A 19,619-nucleotide genomic window follows, 5' to 3' on the forward strand; every position below is an offset into this window, starting at 1 on the left:
GCATTCTTTTTTTTGCCTTTTTAGTTCTTCAGTTGCTGGGTGTGGTAGGCAGAATAATTGTTCTCCGAAGATGTCCACAGCCTAATCCCTGGAAGCTGAGAATAGGTCACCTTACATGGCAGAGGACCTTGCAATGGGGAGCTGATCCTGGGTTATCTGGGTGGGTTCAATCTAATTATGTGGGTCCTTAGAAGTTGAGGAGGGAGGCAGAAGAGAATCAGAGGGAGATGTGACCACCGAGGAATGGCCCGGGAGATGGCAGTGTTGGAGCACGGGAATGTGAGAGACTCTAGAAACTGGAAAAGGCAAAGAAATGGATTCTCTCCTAGAGCTTCCAGAAAGGAACACAGCCCAGTGAGAGCCGTGTTGGATTTCTAACCTACAGAACTGAAAGAGAATGCATTTGTGTTGTTTGAAGTGACCAAATTTGTGACAGTTTGCTCTCGCAGCAATAAAAAACACATAACTGGTTAATGCTTTTATATTAAATTCTCTTTGTTAATATAACTGGTGAGGTTTCATCCTCCCTGCCCTGGGCTAATTCAGAGACTCCCTCCAACTCCCTCACGTCCTGCATGTTCCTGTCACTCCAGATGGTGGGCAGTGTGAGCTCAGGGCAGATCCCATCTCTCCCACCTCTATCTCTCATGCTGGGTGGCTCTGACATGCAGGAAATTCTTCCCTCTGATGAGCCTCTGTGTGTCTCTAATCTTGTGTGTCCTATAACTGGCCCCTGGATGGCACAGACCCCACAGGATTCCCAGGCTCCCAGGAAGCTAAGATTCTATTCCCTCCTTGCTTGTGACATCTTCAACTTATAAAGTACCCTGTCATCATGTAGGGCCTCCCCAGAGGTGGGACTTTTGGCCCCAAACCCTCTTCAGCCTTTCACTTTAGACCTTTCTGGTCATGTAGACCCAACTCACTCAGGGCAGGTAACAAACCACATGCCCTCCAGTTCTCTCTCATGAAAAGGGATGGTATAGCTTCCTCCACAGACCACAAAAACAAGCACCAGATAAACTGAATAGTTAAAAGGTAAAAATAAAACTAAATATATTAGAAGAAGAGATAGCAGAATAAGTCCCCAAATTAGTATGTGAAAGACCATTTTATTTAAGGATGAACATGAACTCCTGTTGATGCTGCCTAATGGTTTTGGGGACCAAATTAAAATAGTAGACCACCTGGTAGACTGTACCAACTATCAGTGCATAGGCTAGAAAATTCATTCAAGAAGTGGAGGGTAAAATGAAGTTCTTGTAAATAGATAACAGATTTAATGTTGGTGAGCAGAATATCCAAGATGACCTTGAAGTTTCAGGAACTGCTGACTGAGCATGGCTGTGCCCCTGGTATACTACAGAACATAGAAAAAAATCTTTGTTAATTGAGAAAGAGAAATTATAAATTTGGCTTTGATTCACTGTCTTTATAAAAATGGTGATTCATCTTCATGTGTCTGTTACTCGTCTATTTGAGAGCCATGAGTTAAATCTTTGGAATGCTTATTGGCTCTAGGACCTGTTTTACTCCTTATCCCTTGCAAGATGTTCTTATCAGGACTCAGCAGAAGACTAATATAGCACTTGGGGGCAAAGATTCAGCCTAGTAGTCCTGCACTGGAGGCCGAGATGGAAAAGATCTCCATGGCCACCATGGTGCTGTGATAGACAGGGAAGGATGTGACCCAGACACTGCAGAACACCAGCATGCTTGAACTTGGCTTCATTGAAGGTGTCAGGTAGATTCCTGGCCCAGAAAGCCACAGCAGTGCTCCACAGGGTCAAGGATCCCATATATCCCAGGACACAGTAGAAGCCAGTGACAGAGCCCTTAATGCAACCAGTGATGTGTGTAGGGTCAGAGTGTGTGTTTATTTCAATGAAAGGAGGAGAGAGTCCCAATCTGGTTCTAGATAGTGACTTGGATCAAGGCACAGATGGGAAGGACAGAGTCAGGTGCTCCTGATATCAACCACTGCCTCATCCTTTCCCTTTGTTTTGAAAGCCAAAACCACAGAAATGATTTTACCCAAAACAGTGGAAATAGCCACAGTAAACACAAATGCAAATGTTGTTTGCTGAGGTATGCAAATGCCTGTGTTGGGAAGGCCAATGGAGAGTAAGAAACAGAGGGAACCCAGGAAGAGGGAGGTGAGCAGGATGTAGCTGTGGGTTGGATGTTGGCCTTGATGATGGGAGTGTCTCTGTGCTTCCCAGAGACCCCAAGGACCACAGCTGTGAGAACAGAGAAGCACAGAGCAGTGCAGGCCAGAGCCATCCTCAGTGGGTCTTGATAAGGTAGGGAAGTCACTTTCTTTGGGAGACAGTGGTTTTGATTTGGGTTTGAGTACTGATGATCTGGACACCTCACACACTGGTGTGTATCTGACAAGAAGAGAAAAGATGTGCAGTGTCTCCAGTTCAGGGACTCCTACTAATTCCCAAGAAAAGGAGTCCCCTTTGGGAATTTTGGGCATATTGTCCATCCTGATGCACATTCAGACAATAGCAATGAAATTTACAATTTTCCATTGATGCTGTCTAAAGGTTTTTGGAGAAAATGAAATCTTCTGTCACTTATCATTTCCTATGTGTAAGGGAGCTATTTTGTTTCTTTTCACAGGGAAACTATTATAGATTCTTAGAGATATAAATATTATATCTTCAGGTTATGTCCCGGATCACAATGTTTCCCCACCTTAGGTGAGTAATTTATTCTTGAGAAACATGTTCTTACTGAGGATTAGATAAGCTTAAGGAATGACTGTTGGTTTTCTTAGGTGTGATAATTTTTTACTAGTTATATGGGAAAATGTCATATTTTCAGAGAACTTTTCAGAGAAACCTAAGGAATGAAATGTCAATATATCTGTAATTTATTTTCAAAAACATTTGCGGAACAGTAATAAGTGAAGCAAACATGGCAAAATGTTAGCAGTTAAAATTTTGATCACATATATACGCATATTCATTATACTTTAAATTTGAAAATGCTTATAACATAAAGATCAGAAGAGGAAAAAAACCATAAACATCATTTGGGGCAAATTCTCCTAAGTTAAAAGCCTAATTAAGTTTAATTTCAGTGGAAAATTGTTAATTCATTCCAGAGCCCCAAATTTAAGCACTGAGTTAAAATAACACAAAATTCCTTTAAAAGTAGGCACACAGTTATTCCAGGTTTTAATGTTATCTGTCATAAACTGACATAATAAGACAGGCTCACTTTTATTAACTTATATCTGTCTACCTACACTGCTTCAAGTCCTTTGTGTCTCTTACATATTATACACCTAAATTTCTGCTTATAAATTATGCACTTGATAATCAGTGTATGTTACCTGAGTCTTTCATCCAAGAATCCATCAGAAAACATAGGATAGAATTAAAAAGTCTACAAAAATAATGTTAATAAAGCACCGAGATTGCCACCACAGGAAACCAGCAAACCAGGAGTAAATCAATGAGACATGCTTTTTTTTTTTAAAGTGATGTATAGTTGTTTTACAATGTTGTGTTAGTTTCTACTGTACAGCAAAGTAGAGTTCCCTGTGCTATATAGCAGGTTCTCATTATTTATCTATTTTAGGCATATTAGTGTATATAAGTTAATCCCAATCTCCCAATTCATCCCATCCCCCTTTTCCCCCCTTGGTGTCCATACGTTTGTTCTCTACCTTGCAAACTGGTTCATCTGTACCATTTTTCTAGATTCCACAAATAGGCTTTAATATACGATATTTGTTTTTCTCTTTCTGACTTACTTCACTCTGTATGACAGTCTCTAGGTCCATCCACGTCTCTACAAATGACCCAATTTCGTTCCTTTTTATGGCTGAGTAATATTCTGCTGTATATATGTACCACATCTTCTTTATCCATTCGTCTGTTGATGGACATTTAGATTGCTTCCATGACCTGGTTATTGTAAATAGTGCTGCAATGAACATTGGGGTGCATGTGTCTTTTTGAATTATGGTTTTCTTTGGGTATATGCCCAGTAGTGGGATTGCTGGGTTATATGGTAATTCTATTTTTAGTTTTTTAAGGACCCTCCATACTGTTCTTTATAGTGGCTGTATCAATTTACATTCCCACCAACAGCGTAAGAGGGTTCCCTTTTCTCCACACCCTCTCCAGCATTTATTATTTGTAGATTTTCTGATGATGCCCATTCTAACTGGTGTGAGGTAATACCTCATAGTAGTTCTGATTTGCATTTCAGTGAGACATGATATTGATCCCTCCATCCCCCTCTGTCCTCACTGAAGCTCCTTTAAGGAGAAAGATTCTTAGGGGCGGGGCAGAGGTCTCCCTTTCCCCAAGAGGGATCAAAGGCTATACACACCTCTCCAAGTATGCTAGGGAAACTCAGAGAAGGGAAAGACTTAATCTTTCATGGTTCTGTTGGATACAGACACCTGTCTCCATCCTATCAGGCCTGTAGGTGACTTGTATCTTGGGGGTGTCATAAGAGACCTTTGAGTGCTTAAAGAAACACCACCAGTGGCTCCTGTAGCCCTCAGACAACTGCCAAGAGCTCTTCAAAATGAGGCTACTCACTATGTATGTGCACCCTGAGGGCATTTTCCCCGCAATGGGAATCGTCCAATTAGAAAAGGTGGTGTGAAAATTCGTCCCTGATTTCAGCTGAAGTGACCAACGACACCACCTCGGCTCTGGAAGGCATTCAGGGCAGCCTCAGCTCACAGGCCAGGGTTGTTATGGATGACAGAATCTGCCTAGGCTTCCTCCTTACAGGAGAAAGTGGGGTCTGCAGTCACTAATACACCCTGCCCATCTGGATTAATGCCTCGGGCCAAGAGGAAAGGTCAATATGGAGACTTAAGGGGAAAGCCACCTGGCTTTCTAGAGTACAAATACGTCATGGTTGGTGGGATTTGTTCAGCTGGCGGGATCCTGGACCCTGGGGTACATGGTTGAGTCAATACTGTAGGAGAGTTTCATCCTGCAGCTTGAGGTCCCGTTCACAGTTGGCTTAATTAACTGCTGTGTGAATCAAACGAAATGCATTTGGCTGGCCTGTCAGTCAGATGTATTAGATCAGGAATAAATTCTTCTAAACCCTTTGCATGATTCTTTCCAAAAAACTATTCTATCTCTCTCGTTTGTGGGTTTTACTTCCCTCGGTTCGTTTTCTGCCTTCTTTGTATCCCTCCCTCTTCTTGTCCTAAGTCTTCCGTAGACTCTGGAGCTGTCCTCCAAGATAGCCTTCTGGGGCTGGGAGGATCTGAATGGGGCCACTGTCATGAACAAGGTGCAGGGACCACCCATCAGTAAAGTGACTCAGGGCATACATATACAATTATGTTTATTAGTGAGAAACTACCAGCAGAGAAGCCACAGAGCACACCTAGAGGTGGGCTCAGGCCTGGCACAGATGGACTGGGCACATGTGAGAAGGTTCCAGAAGCACCACACCCCTGTAATGCCCTTCATTTTATAGGCCGAATGGAAACACTTGGACAATTATGAAATTATGAAATCTTCCTGGTCAGGAAGTGCCCTTGTAAAAAGAAGCCTCTGAAGCTTAGCCACTGACATCAGCCTGTTTTATGTGGACTAATTCAGACAAGCTGAGCTAGTTCTCTGCTAAAAGGGGGAGGAAGTAAGCCTGGGGTGACAACTGTTCAGTCTCCTCTGCCCTGCTGTGAATGGGGTATTGTTGAGGAGTTTCTCATAGAGCAGTGTGCTTGTGCAAACCCTCCGTTCAATTCATCCAACAGATAAGTTTCGTGTCTCATAACATATAGTGTTGTTCCAGATCCTAGGGCTGTACCAGATGCCAAGGTTTCTGCCTTCACATTCAGCCTCTGAGCCCCCTGAGGTGGGTCCTGGGTCTTTCTGGCCCTAACTTATCTTACCCTTTCCCCATAGCCATACTGTGTAGCTGGAACCTTCCTTTCTCAAGTTCTCCCAAAGCTGGTCTCCAGCCTAGTGGATGCATTATCCTGGTGACCTTTCCATAGATTAGAGAAGAGCAAGCAGGGTCTGCTCATTTCCAAGGAACAACAACTAGGACTATTCAGATCTCTGAGAGGACACCAAGCCACTGGGGAAGAATGGATTGAGAGCTGAGTTTCAAGGCCTGATTCATCCCCTAAGGCTCTTTTTTGACCTTAAACAAACGAATCCTATGTCATACATCTGTTATTTTCAAGGACTAAACAACGTTCCAAAAACACATGTTTTTCCTAGAAGAGAATTCCATTGGAGCTTTAAAAGTGATGAGTTACATCCATATAGGCAGACATGACAAGCTGATTTTATGATCAATCCTAAAAGAGGAATTTCATTCTGCTTACATTGATGTGCTTTACAAAAACACTAAACTAAAACACACCAATCAATAAAAATTTCTTCAGGGCATATTCAGCCTGGGAATAGGATAGAGCCCCACCCAGTCAGCAACACTTGGGTATTTCCAAGGAGAGACATCCCTTTTTAATACTCAGAGATGAGACATTCACAGACTGTTTCACCTGCCAGCACACCCATAATACCTCTCCCTATGGAAATGGGACCTCCAAGTCCAAAACCTCTTCTTCCCACTCATCACCTCCTTGACCATGAATTCGTCATTCTTTCTGCTGGGTGGAGACCAGCATGGAATCTGCCAAGATTTCTGCCAAGTCTCTATCCCCCATTTCGAAGACCAGATAGACATCAGAACAGAGGGTCCTAAGATAACCACTTTTACAGTATCTAAAAAGTGTCCTGAGGAGGTAGTGCTCCAGAATATCTGAGCAGTGACCTGGGAATAGAATTCCTTCTGTGTTTCACACTCCATTTAAAAAGTACCACTTCCACCAAGCTTTCTGAGTGACCTACAACCCATCAACCCAGCTCCCTTGTACCCACCCTGCGTGAGCCATCGTTCATGGAAAGGGGGCAGCAACTGCCTGGAGGAGGTGACCTTGGGGAGGGTGGGAGACTCTGACCTTCGCTTATAAATTAAGCAGTATAAAGATGATAAGTTTTAATTGTGTTAAAATTACTGTGACCCCTGAACTAGGGTGTAGTGGTCTGATTCTAAACCTTGTGAATTTTGAAGGTAGAACTGGCAGGATTTGTGAGTGGCTTAGATGGAAGGTTTAAGAGAAGGAGAGGAGATGGGGTGACTACGTTTTAATCTGAGTAACAGGATGAATGGGGCAACATTTATGGAAATAATGAGATTGGGGGGTGGTGGAAGATGGGGGTGGGTGTGGAGAAGCCTTCTGGAAAAATCTTAGAAGAAGGAATGCTTTGATTTTGAAATTTTAAATGTAAGAACAGCCTTTAAGTGCACTCACTTGAAGCCCATTTGTAATTCTAGAAATTATCATTCTTAGAAGCTTAGCAATCTATTCAGTTGTTTTGCACCACCATTTGCACCATCTGTTTGCCTACCATAACTTACTATGTGTCAGGCACTGTATTTTACTTATGAGGAAGATAATTATTAACTGTATTATAAAGACGAGGAAACTGAAGCTCACATCTTAAATAACTTGACTAAGGTTACCTAGCCAGAATTATGCACAGTAGAATTCTCTTTCTGTATAGTTAATATGTTATATGGAAAGTTAGCCCAACACAGTAGGGGCTTTCTGGCTTCAAAACAAACAGCACCAGCTCCCTGCTCCCTGTGGAATATGTGCTCCCCCATCCAGTAGCTTCCTGATCACTAAATCCTTTATCCAGTGAGTGCACAGTACTTAACTTGCTGAGCAAGGAGAATCTAAGAGAGATGTCTTTGAAAAATTCTTAGACTCCTGTTGGAGTATATTTATGATGACCACATTTCTTCACCAAAAATGGTGACACGGGATCAGATATTGGCAGCACATTTGAAATCGGGACTGCTCTGGAGACCCCAGGTTATGCGGCTGCCCTTGAGATAGAACTGGGAGCGGGTTTTTTTGCAGAATTTAGTCCTTGAGTTGAGTGGATTCTGGGTGCTCTCCTCCCAGTAAGTAACCCAGTACCTAACTTCTCAGACTGATGCTTTCCCCTAGAGGTGTAACTTGGCATTCTAGAGCATTGCTCACATCTGGGGCCTCAGGTCCCAGCAGACTTTACAGGTGATGTAGGAGGCCCTGTCTCTAAAGAACAGCCCCATTCCCTGATGCAGACTCTGAAATCTCCTTTTAATCCATATTATTTGTAACCTTTGTGAATAAGAGAAATGTGCAGGCAGCTTAAAAGAGGGAATTTATCCCTGGTGGTGCAGTGGTTGGGAATCCGCCTGCCAGTGCAGGGGACACGGGTTTGAGCCCTGCTCCGGGAAGATCCCATATGCCATGGAGCAATTAAGCCCATGCAGCACAACTACTGAGCCTGCACGCCACAACTACTAAAGCCCATGTGCCTAGAGCCCATGCTCAGCAACAAGAGAAGCCACCACAAGGAGAAGCCCGTGCACCGCAGCAGAGTAGCCTCCGCTATCTGCAACTAGAGAAAGCTCGCGTGTAGCAATGAAGACCCAAAGCAGCCAAAAATAAATAAATAAATCTATTTAAAATTTTTTAAAATAAATGTATTTAAAATTTTTTAATAAATTTATTTTAAAAATTTAAGTAAATAAACTTTTAAATAAATTATTTAAAATTTTTAAAAATAAATAAATAAATTCCCTTATTTATTTATTTATTTTTGGCTGCGTTGGGTCTTCATTGCTACACGCTGGCTTTCTCTAGTTGGGGCGAGCGGGGCTACTCTTTGTTGCAGTGCCCAGGCTTCTCATTGCTGTGGCTTCTCTTGTTGCGGAGCACGGGCTCTAGGTGTGCGGGCTCCAGTAGTTGTGGCTTGTGGTCTCTAGAGCGCAGGGTCAGTAGTTGTGGCGCACGGGCTTAGTTGCTCCGTGGCATGTGGGATCTTCCCGGACCAGGGCTAGAACCCCTGTCCCCTGCATTGGCAGACAGATTCCCAACCACTGGGCCCCGAAGGAAGCCCCAGTAAGGGAATTTATTATTCAGATGCAGCAGTACCTCGGGGAGCCCAAGTTGGGAAAGCGGCCAGACCCTGAGAAGGACCAGAATTGGGAGTGGAAGACTGCCAAGAACCATGGAGGGTGCTTTTGTCACCCCTATATTTTTCACCAGGTGTCTACTTCCCTCTCATTTCCTAGCAGTTAGGCTTTCCAGTCTGAGGGCAGTGGTGGCCCCTGGAGCTCTCAGATCTCCATGGTATTAGTTCAGATGCTTGGAAGGAAATGGATTCTTCCTTGGCCCCACCCCACCCCACCCCACCCTGGGGAAATGTCCGCTGGATCTGTGCCATTCTCTCTTCTGAACCCGAGTCAGGACAGGATTTTGTGGTACAAGCGTGGCTGTTGTGGGGACCACAGATCTGGAGAGGAATAGCCAGAAAGAAACTTCTTTGAGTTTAGCTCTGGGCAGACACTGCTCAGAACAGTTAAGGGTGGAAGCGTGACTGGGTTCCAACAGGAGGTCTGTTGAGGTCCTGTGGGTGTTTGCCATTTGGTCATGGTCCCCTTGGATCTATGGGGACTAATTATTTTCTACTCAGTACACTCTTCACTTTTTATTTGAGAAACTGGTCCTTCCCCATTCCATGTAGGCCTGGTGGGACTCATACAGTATTTGTTCCTTCATGACTGGCTTATTCCACTTAGCCTAATGTCCTCAAGATTTATCCATATTGTAGCATGTGTCAGACATCCCTTCCTTTTTAAGGCTGCATAATGTTCCATTGTATGGATATACCACATTTTGCTTATCCATTCATTCATTGATGGATACTTGGGTTGCTTCCACCTTTTGGCTATTGTGAATAATGCTGCTATGAGCATAAGGGTACAAACATCACTTCAAGATCCTGCTTTCAGTTTTTTGGGTGTATACACAGAAGTAGAATTGCTGGATCATATGATAATTCTATGTTTAATTTTCTGAGGAACTGATATATTTTTTCCACAACAACTGTACCATTTTACATTCCCACTAATAGTGCACAGGCTTTCAATATCTCCACATCCTCACCAACACTTCTTATTTTCTGTATTTTTTGATAGTAGCCATCTTATGGGTGTGAGGTGGTATCTCATTGTAATTTTGATTTGCATTTTCCTAATGATTAATGACGTTGAGCACATTTTCATGTGCTTATTGGCCACTAGCATATTTTCTTTGGAGATTTATATTGAATTTCTACTTAAATATGTCTACCCAATGCATTATCCATTTTTGAATTAAGTTGTTTATTTTTTGTTGTTGAGTTCTAGGAGTTCTTTATATGTTCTGGATATGAATCCCTTATCAGGTATATGATTTGTAAATGATTTCTCCCATTCCATGGGTTGCCTTTTCACTCTGTCGATTGTGTCCTGTGATGTAGAGAAGTTTTTAATTTTGATGTAGTCCAATTTATCTATTTTTATTTGTTATCATATCCAAGTCAAAGCCAAGAAATCATTGTCAAGTTCAATGTCATAAAGTTTCCCCCTGTTTTCCTCTAAGATTTTTATAGTTTTAGCCCTTATGTTTAGGTCTTTGATCCATTTTGAGTTTATTTTTGTAAATGGTATAAGGTATGTGTCCAACTTCGTTCTTTTCCATGTGGGTATCCAGTTTTCCCAGCACTATTTGCTAAAAAGACTGTCCTTTCCCTATTGAATGGTCTTCCCACCCTTGTTGAAAATCATCTGACCACATATGCAAGAGTTTATTTCTTGGCTCTCTATTCTATTCCATTGGCCTATGTGTGCAGCACCACATTGTTTTGATTATTTTAGCTTTGTAGAAAGTTTTGAAGTCAGCAAATATGAGACCTCCAACTGTCTTCTTCTTTTCCAAGATTATTTTGGTTATTTGGAGTTCCTTGAGATTCCATGTGAATTTTAGGGCAAGTTTTTCTATTTCTGTAAAAATCACCATTGGGATTTTGATTGGATTGCATTGAATCTGTAGATTGCTTTGGGTGGTATTGACATCTTAACAATATTAAATTTTCCAATCTGTAAACATGGGATGTCTTTCCATTTATTTGCATCTTTAATTTCCTTCAGCAGTGTTTTGTAGCATTCAGTGTACAAGTCTTTTGCCTCTTTGGTTAATTCCTAAGTATTTTATTCTTTCTGATGCTATTACAAGTGGAATTTTTTTCATAATCTTTTTCAGATATTTCATTGTTGGTGTATTAGAAATGCAATAATACATTTTGTTTTGTGTGTTTATTTTGTATCCTGCAACTTTTCTGATTTCATTTATTATTAGTTCTAACAGTTTCTTTTGTATGTGTATGTAATCTTTAGGGTTATCTGTATATAAGATCATGTCATCTGTGAACAGAGATAAACCTTTTATTTTCTTTTCCTTGCCTAATTGCTCTGGCTAGACGTTCAGTACTATGTTGAATAGAAATCGTGAAAGTGGGCATCCTCTTCTTTTGGGACTCCAGTGACACAAATTTCAGATCTTCTGTTATTGTCCCACAGGTCCTGACACTCTGTATCTTTCTTTTTTTTTTTTTAAAGAAAACTATTTTCTCTTTCTCGTTAAAATTAGATAATTTTATTAACTATCTGAAACTTCACTGATCCTTTTTTCTGTATTTTCCATTTTGCTGTTGAGCTCATCCAGTGTTATTTTTGTTGTTTGTTTATTTTGGTTATCGTAGCATTCATTTCTGAAAGTTCCATTCAGTTCTTCTTTATATCTTTTGTTTCTTTGCTGATATTTTTACTTTCTCCATTTGCTTAAAGAGTGCTTGTAGTTGCTTGTTGAAGCATTTATATAACTGCTTTAAAATCCTTGTCATATAATTTCAACCCCTGTGTCATCTCAGTACTAAGTGTCTATTGAGTATCCTTTCTCATTTGAGTTGAGATTTTCTTGGCTCTTGGTATGAGTCATTTTGGACTATATCCTGGACATTTTGAGTACAAGGCTAGGAGACTCTCCTTTTTATGTATCTATTTTAATAGGCAGTCAATCTATTTATGTTAAGAACACATGTCCTGGCCCACTTTTGTGGGCTACACTTTAAATGTCAATTACTTTTCAAAGCCTTTGCTTTTGTGGTCTGTTGCTTGTTTGCTACCCAGAGGCCAATTTGAAACCTATGGTATTCCACACCATAGTTCAGCTCTCAAAGTTTTTGCTGTTTGAGCCTGGTCAATTTTATAAATGGGATGTGTCCAGGACTTGATACATAGTTTGAAAGCATCCCATTCTGCTATGGACTGAATTGTGTCCTCCCTGCCCCTCAAACCTTACCCTGCCCCAAATTTATATGCTGAAACCCTAATCCTTCGTGTGATGGTATTTGGAAATGAGGCCTTTGGGGGGTAATTAGGTTTAGATAAGGTCATGCAGGTGGGGCCCTTGTGATGGGATTAGTGTCCTTATAAGAAGAGACACCAGAGAGCTTGTTCTCTCTGTCCCTCTCTCCCCCTCTCCCTCTCTCCCTTTCTCTCTTTCTCTCTCCTCATACCATGTGAGGACACAGTGAGAAGCGGCCATCTACAAGACAGGAAAGAGCTCTCACCAGAAACCGACCTTGCTGCCGCTTTGATCTTTGACCTCAAGCCTCTAGTACTGTGAGAAAAGGCACTCATGCTTCTCTCCCTGTCTCTTTCCCCCCAGTCCCTGCTGCCAGAGCACTGAGGACTTAGTGTAGGCCTTCTTACCTCTTGGGAGGCATCTGCAGAACCTCCTGGCTGGCCTTCCCACCTTTGTCCTTCCATCTTTCTGTGCAAAGTAATCCTCCTGAACCATGGCCACTGTGGCTCTCCCCTGGCCAACACCCTTCAATGGCTTCCTGTGCCCTTGGGAAAAGCTCATACTCTCATCCAGCAAGGCCCTGAATGCTGATTTCTGCAGATTCAGCTCTTGCTACGCCTTCTTCTTACTCCCATTCTAGCTTAGCTAAATGTATTCCCTCAAGGCACCCAGGACCTGAGCCCTGATTCTTGCCTTCACTGGATCATGCTTACTTGGGTTTAACTACCCTGTTCTTAAGAAGCCCTCCCTAGACCAGAATGGGTCCCACATCAGGTGGGCACCTTTGCCTGCTGTGGCTCCCAGTGCTATTTAGTCCCTCACACTTACTGCCTTGGCTTTTCTGCCATCTTCCCTAGACTGTAGCCTCCAGAGTCATCACTTCTGGTTTACTCTGCTGTATTTGGTCATACAGCACAGTGCCAGGTATGCAGTGAATGAATTAATGCACAACGAATCTTCACATGCATTATCTGCCTCACTTGACTGCATTTAGATTCCAGCAGCAGCGTTTTGCGGTTCATGATGGGAGGCCTTTTCTTCTGAGAGCCTCTCAGCCTGAAAGCTCTGTCTTTTCTTCTCCTTCTGCTTAATTCCTATTTCCCTCTTCTACCCAACAAAAATTCCTCTTTCATCAATCTCAAAAGAACCCAGCTGGGATTCATGGTTTATTAGTTGAATTGAATCCCAGGTTGAATGAGAGACCATAGCAGGAAGCAGGGCTCCAAGCCCTGTTTCCTGGATCATATGAGTGTGGAATCTGAGGAAATGCTCCCCCAACTCTTCTTGCCTCCTGGTGGCTCCCATCTGGGCTCCCTGGGGATGTGGATGGAAGCACTCTAGGGCACATCAGGGCATTTAGAGGACTGGAACACCACACTTGCTTTGTTCAGAATTGCCTCTGCCTTGCTCTCTGTGTCTCCTGGTAACACTGCCCCTTAAATATGTAAGGCTTTGCAGGCACTGCCTACAACCATCAAGTATTTTACAGCATGTATCTCTCTGCTCCTTTGCCCTGGTTGGGAAAGGTTGCACCAGGCCTAGTTACAGTTTGCACTTTTAGAAGCAGCAACCCTGTATGGGGACCTGAGAGATGGCTGGGCAGTGACAATGATATTTCAAAGTCCAGAATCTATGTGACAAGCACTTTGTTGGGGTGGCCAGATATACTTTAGCTGAGCTGACAGAGAGCCAACCAGTGCCAGCATGTGGAGATTTAAAAGAAAGCAACAAAATGAAGAGCATGTATACCAGTGATGGCATGGCAACCAAGTTTTATTAAAATTATCCCGATCTTATTGAATGGTTCTACATAAACATGTTTTTGAATAAGCCTATTAAATTCATGTGAAGAAAAATAATATTAGATCAGTTAATTTGTAAACCTTATTTTAAGGACTATTTACAATATTTTTATTTCTGCAGATAGGTGCATTTCTCTTCTCATAAAAAGAAAACAAGAGAAAGGATTACATGGTGCTGTTTCCTAGGAGAAATGTGGAGCAAAACTAATGTGCGATGTTTTAAGTATGACCATGAAAATCATCCCCCCTCATGTGCTTAGAATTTCAAATATTGGGATTTCAAAATTAGAAGATAATTATATGGAAATAAAGTATGCTGCATGGAGCTTTGCTGTTAGATAATCTCGTCTTTAGACACATTGGGGATAATATTCTGGTCCCCATGCAGAGAGGACTGCCTTGGCTAATAATTCCCACTCAGCAGTGGGGAAGGATTCACAGGTAAATCCCCACAGGATTTACAGGTGGGGGAAACAATAGTATGGGATCTGTATGGTGTAGCAAAGGGACTCAGGGATTTGCACTGGCTTGTCCTGGCAGAGTGACCTCAGTGCTTTGTATCCTCTTGTGTCAGTGAAGCTCTTGGCCAACATTGGCCCGCTTTTCTGTCTCATCTGAATTGTTCCGTAGTCTCAGCTTTGTTTCCACTTTCTGCTTCCATTCTTCTCTGAGCCTGAAAATAGAAACAAAATATACACAAATGGAGTATTCATCTCCATGGCTTTTGGTTCAGGGAAGCTTCCTTCCTTTTTATTCTGAAGGTGTCTGTGTATGCATGTGTGTGCATGCATGTGTTCAGGTTTTAAAAGGTATGCAGAAGACTTGCAAATTTAAATATATACATATTTGAACTCTCACTTCTGTTTGAGCACTATTCTAGTCTTAATTCTCTGAAATTTCCCTTGAAAGTGCAATATCTTTAAAGTACAGGAGGGGGGAAAAAACTTCAATCTAGAATTATTTACCCAGCAAAGCTATCTTTCAAAAACAGAGGTGAGATAAAGTTGTTTTCAGATATGCAAAAACTGGAAGAATTCACTACCAGCAGACTGTCACATATGACATGTTAAAGGAAGTCCTTCAAGCAGATGGAAAAATGACACCACATGGAAATCTGCACAGTGGAACGAAGAGCACCTGGAAGGACATTTGTGTGTGTGCATATTAATGATTTTTTTTTCTTACTATTTAAATCTCTTTAAAAGATAGTCAGTGGTTCATGGGAATTCCCTGGCGGTCCAGTGGTTGGGACTCTGCGCTCCCACTGCAGGGGGCACGAGTTCTATCCCTGGTCAGTGAACTAGGATCCCTCAAGCCGCACGGCACAGCCAAAAAAAAAAAAAAAAGATAATCAGTTCAAAGCAAAACTGTTAATGATGTAATATGGCGTTTATAACATATGTGGAAGTCAAATTGTACTCTGTATAGTAACACAAAGACCAGGAGCGGAGAGATGGGACTATATGATTGTAAGGTTCTTACCCTCTACAGGAAATAATGTATCACTTGAAGGTAGACAGTGATAAGTTAAAGATGTATATGTAAATGTTAAAGCAACCACTAAAATAACACACAGAGATATAGTTAAAAAGCCAAAAGAGGAGATTAAATGGAATCATTAAAAATATTTAATTCAAAAGTAGGCAGAAAAAGAAAGGGAATAAATAACTGTTGAGAGAAAAGGTGACAAATAACAAGATGGTAGATTTAAACCCAATCATACCAATTAATGTTAATGACATAAGTAATCCAATTGAAATGCAAAGGTTGACAGATTGCATTAAAAAATATCCAAATATATGTTGCCTATAAGAAACTCATTTTAAATATGAAGACATAAATAGGTTAAAAGTAAAAAGGTGGAAAAATATCCCATCTTAACCCTAATCAACGAAGGCTGGAGTGGTTATATTAACAACAGACAAGGTAGAGTTCATAGCAAAGAATATTACCAAAGAGAAAGAGGGTTGTTTTGTAATAAACGGTTTAATTCATCAAGAGTATATAATAATCCTAAACATTTATGTACCTAATACAGAGCTTCAAAATACATGAAACAAAATGTGATAGATCTGTAAAGAGAAATAGATCTGCAAATCTTCAGTACCCATATTTCAAGCATCAGTAAAACAGACAAGAAATCAGTAAGGATATAGTTGAACAACACTATCAACCTACTGCTCCCCACTAATTAAAGGCAGTAACTCCCCAACATCCCTCTTCTGTCAGTGTTTGTTTCTCTATGATAAAAATAACAAGGAGGAAACTGAGGCACAGGGAGACTTGCTACTCATCCGGAGGGCTCTTCCTTTGGCATCTTGCTGCTGCTATATTCAATCCTGGATTAAGTGGGAGTGTGGAGGAGGCAGGGGACCTGACATTTGCGAGCCCTGACCTTGGGCCCTGCCCCATGCTGGGTGCTTTAGGCACATTTTCTTTTTTTTTTTTTTTTAAGATTTTTTTGATGTGGACTTTTTTTTTTTTTGTGCTGTACGCGCGGGCCTCTCACTGCTGTGGCCCCTCCCATTGCAGAGCACAGGCTCCGGATGCACAGGCTCAGCGGCCATGGCTCACGGGCCTAGCCGCTCTGTGGCATGTGGGATCTTCCCGGACCGGGGCACGAACCCGCGTCCCCTGCATCGGCAGGCGGACTCTCAACCACTGCACCACCAGGGAAGCCCTGATGTGGACCATTTTTAAAGTCTTTATTGAATTTGTTACAATATTGCTTTTGTTTTATGTTTTGGTTTTTTGGCCACAAGGCATGTGGGATCTTAGCTCCCGGACCAGGGATCAAACCTGCACCCCCTGCATTGGAAGGCAAAGTCTTAACCAGTGGACCATCAGGGAAGTCTCTAGGTACATTTTCTTATTCAAGCCTCAGAGCAACCTAATGAACCAGAACTGTCTTCTACAATTTATGAAGGGACAACATGGAGTAGTGGTGAGGAGCAGAGAGTCTCTGGAGCCAGACTGCCCAGGTTCAGATTAGAAGAGGCAGGAGAAGGATAAATAAGAAGTTAGAGCTTTGCGACCCCACCAACCAAAAGTGTCTTTCCTGCAGTCTTTTTTATGTGCATGGAGAGATCCTGCACACACATATATTTTAATGTTTTAATAAACCACAGTTTGTTTCAGAGCTTATTTTATTCACCCCTTGGCTTACTCCTTGCTTAGAGACAAGGTTTTTGCATCTTCCGCAGGTCAGTTTCACGCCACCTGAGGCCTTCTGTGTACTGCCCTGGGGGACACACACGTGGCACAGGCCTCAGTGTGGCCTCTGGTGTGCAGCATGCTGAGTGGCCTGGCCTCGGGGGAGGAAGATGGCAGGGACTCCCCAGATGACTGGCCACCTGACTCAGCTTCTCTGAGAATCCCTGGACAAGATGCCCTAACACAACGCCTCAGCAGGTAGGACAGTCTGCTTTTTCTTGCCTGTGGCCAGGAATATGGCTGAGCAGGCCTCTGCATGTAGAAGAGGCTGGGTTTGCCTCTAGGGCTCAGGATGGGGTTTTGGAAGGTAACAGTGAATATAACTCTTGTGAGTTCATGCATGTTCTCAGCCTAGCAACCATGGACTGACAGTATGGAGTCACGGGCCCTGCCGTTGGGCCAGCACACACCTGTCCCACCAGCAACTGGCTACACACTAGCTGTGGTCTTAGTGAACAGACAGTGGCTGAGCTGTTCCCTATGAGGGGGTAGACAGCCCGACCTGTCTTTCCCTGTGTTCTGTGGGTGACCCCCTGCAGTCATCGAGAGGCAGTATGTGTGAGTGTGGTGAGGTGCCACTGTTTCCAGAGACAGCAACCCTGGTCTGCTCATGTGAGTTACTGCTCTCCACTCGACTTGCTTGGCTAGAACAGGGATGCACACCAGAGGGCTGAGAGCCCATTGGCCCTCCTCCTAGAACCACGCAGGACATCCTGTGTCTTGACCCAAACGAGCACTGAGAATTAATTGGTCATTGTCTCCTTTGCTTGATTGCCCTTCATGGATACATCTGCTGATCTGCTCCCCAAATTTAGTGTAACCCTCACACACTAGAAATGGTGACAGAGAGGAGAGATTTTTCTGTTTATACAGATAAGAACTAGAGTGTACATTTGTTAGCTTAGAAGAATTTATTATTTTTATTTATTTATTTTTTGCCGGCGCGTGGCATGTGGGATCTCAGTTCCCCTACCAGGGATTGAACCTGAATCCCCTGCAGTGGAAACATGGAGTCACCAGGGAAGTCCTAAAGAATTTTTAAAATTACTGCCCATAACCATAGATGGTGACAGGACCATATGCATGGAAAATCAAAATAATTATGTCCTCTAGGATGCCCATCTAGCATTCCTCTGGGGAAATCAATTTTGCTTTTAAAAAACAGACAAGTGTGGGGCTCCCCTGGTGTCACAGTGGTTGAGAGTCTGCCTGCCGATGCAGGGGACACGGGTTCGTGCCCCGGTCCGGGAAGATCCCACATGCCGCGGAGCGGCTAGGCCCGGGAGCCATGGCCTCTGAGCCTGCGCGTCTGGAGCCTGTGCTCCGCAATGGGAGAGGCCACAACAGTGAGAGGCCCGCACAACGCAAAAAAAAAAACCCCAAAACAAACAAACAAACAAACAAAAACAGACAAGTGTGGGTATGATGTGTCCATGTGGGTTCATGGATTGTAACAGATGCACCTCTCTGGTGGGGCATGTTGCTGGTAGGGGAGGCTGTGTATGGCGGGGGAGGGGGTGTATGAAAGCTCTCTACTTGCTGCTCAGTTTTGCTGTGAGCCTAAAACTGCCCTAAAAATTAAAGTCTATTTTTAAAAATTAATTATCAATAATAAAAAATAGACAAGCCACATACTTTGCCAGTGCACTTCTTCCCAGGCGATGCTCTTCTGATTCTCGGTAGTAAGTCTGTTTGCCAATTTCTCTTTCCCAGAAGCGTTTGAGCTCGTCACAGGTGTTCCGGCAGAAGACCTCCCGGCGGACGTACTGATTGTTCATCCCCTGAAAAAGAAAATATCAGCCGAACCCCCGTAGAACACGCTCTCTTGGACTCTGGAAGGTACAGAGCCTGCTATTTACCTGAGGGAGACCCAGGTCAAGCACAGGACCTCACGGGGAGGTACACTGGTTTGTTGACAGGATCCAGGGATGTGAAGGCAGAAGCTCCCTGCTGGAGCCTGGCGTGTCTCAGGCACCCAGCAAATAGCTCTGTCCTTCCTTCCTCCTTACAGATGAACGGCCCCTTGGCTTTTTATCAGCAAGTAGTGTGTGACAGGCATTTTATGTCTTTAGTTATCACCACATCCCCATAAGTCAACATTCCCTTCCTCATTTTAAAGGTGAGACATTTGAGGAGTGATAGAATTTGCTTGTGGTCCCACAACTGTAACTGGCAGAAGGCAGGCTGCATACTTCTGAATGTTTTCAAGCCCTTTACTAAAGAGGTTTGTCACAGAAAATGGTCCCAACATCTGACACAACCGAGCAAGCAGCTTTGAGGTTTGTGCGTGCCTGTGTGTGTGCACACGCTTGTGTGTGAAATCATACATATCAGATACTCAAAAATGGTCA

The 19,619-nt window shown here is 42.8% G+C and overlaps 1 protein-coding gene and 1 pseudogene across 2 annotated transcripts; both read right to left on the reverse strand.

The window, feature by feature from the left end:
• Positions 1-1,465: 1,465 nt before the first annotated feature.
• Positions 1,466-6,524, reverse strand: LOC309967609 (vomeronasal type-2 receptor 116-like; annotated as a pseudogene). Its single transcript has 3 exons — positions 6,509-6,524; positions 1,982-2,390; positions 1,466-1,835 (listed from the first exon to the last, which is right to left on the reverse strand). The product of its transcript is annotated as a vomeronasal type-2 receptor 116-like (transcript).
• Positions 6,525-14,625: 8,101 nt separating this feature from the next.
• On the reverse strand, positions 14,626-19,052 carry FAM240A (family with sequence similarity 240 member A; the record flags this gene model as incomplete). Its single annotated transcript, XM_082847543.1, has 2 exons — positions 18,904-19,052; positions 14,626-14,728 (listed from the first exon to the last, which is right to left on the reverse strand). Exons 1-2 carry the CDS (start codon positions 19,044-19,046, stop codon positions 14,626-14,628), a joined length of 246 nt encoding a protein of 81 aa, XP_082703669.1. The 5' UTR covers positions 19,047-19,052.
• Positions 19,053-19,619: the final 567 nt, after the last annotated feature.

The sequence above is a fragment of the Leucopleurus acutus genome (genome assembly GCF_964270905.1).
Source record: "Leucopleurus acutus genome assembly, chromosome: 10".
Lineage (NCBI taxonomy): Eukaryota > Metazoa > Chordata > Mammalia > Artiodactyla > Delphinidae > Leucopleurus > Leucopleurus acutus.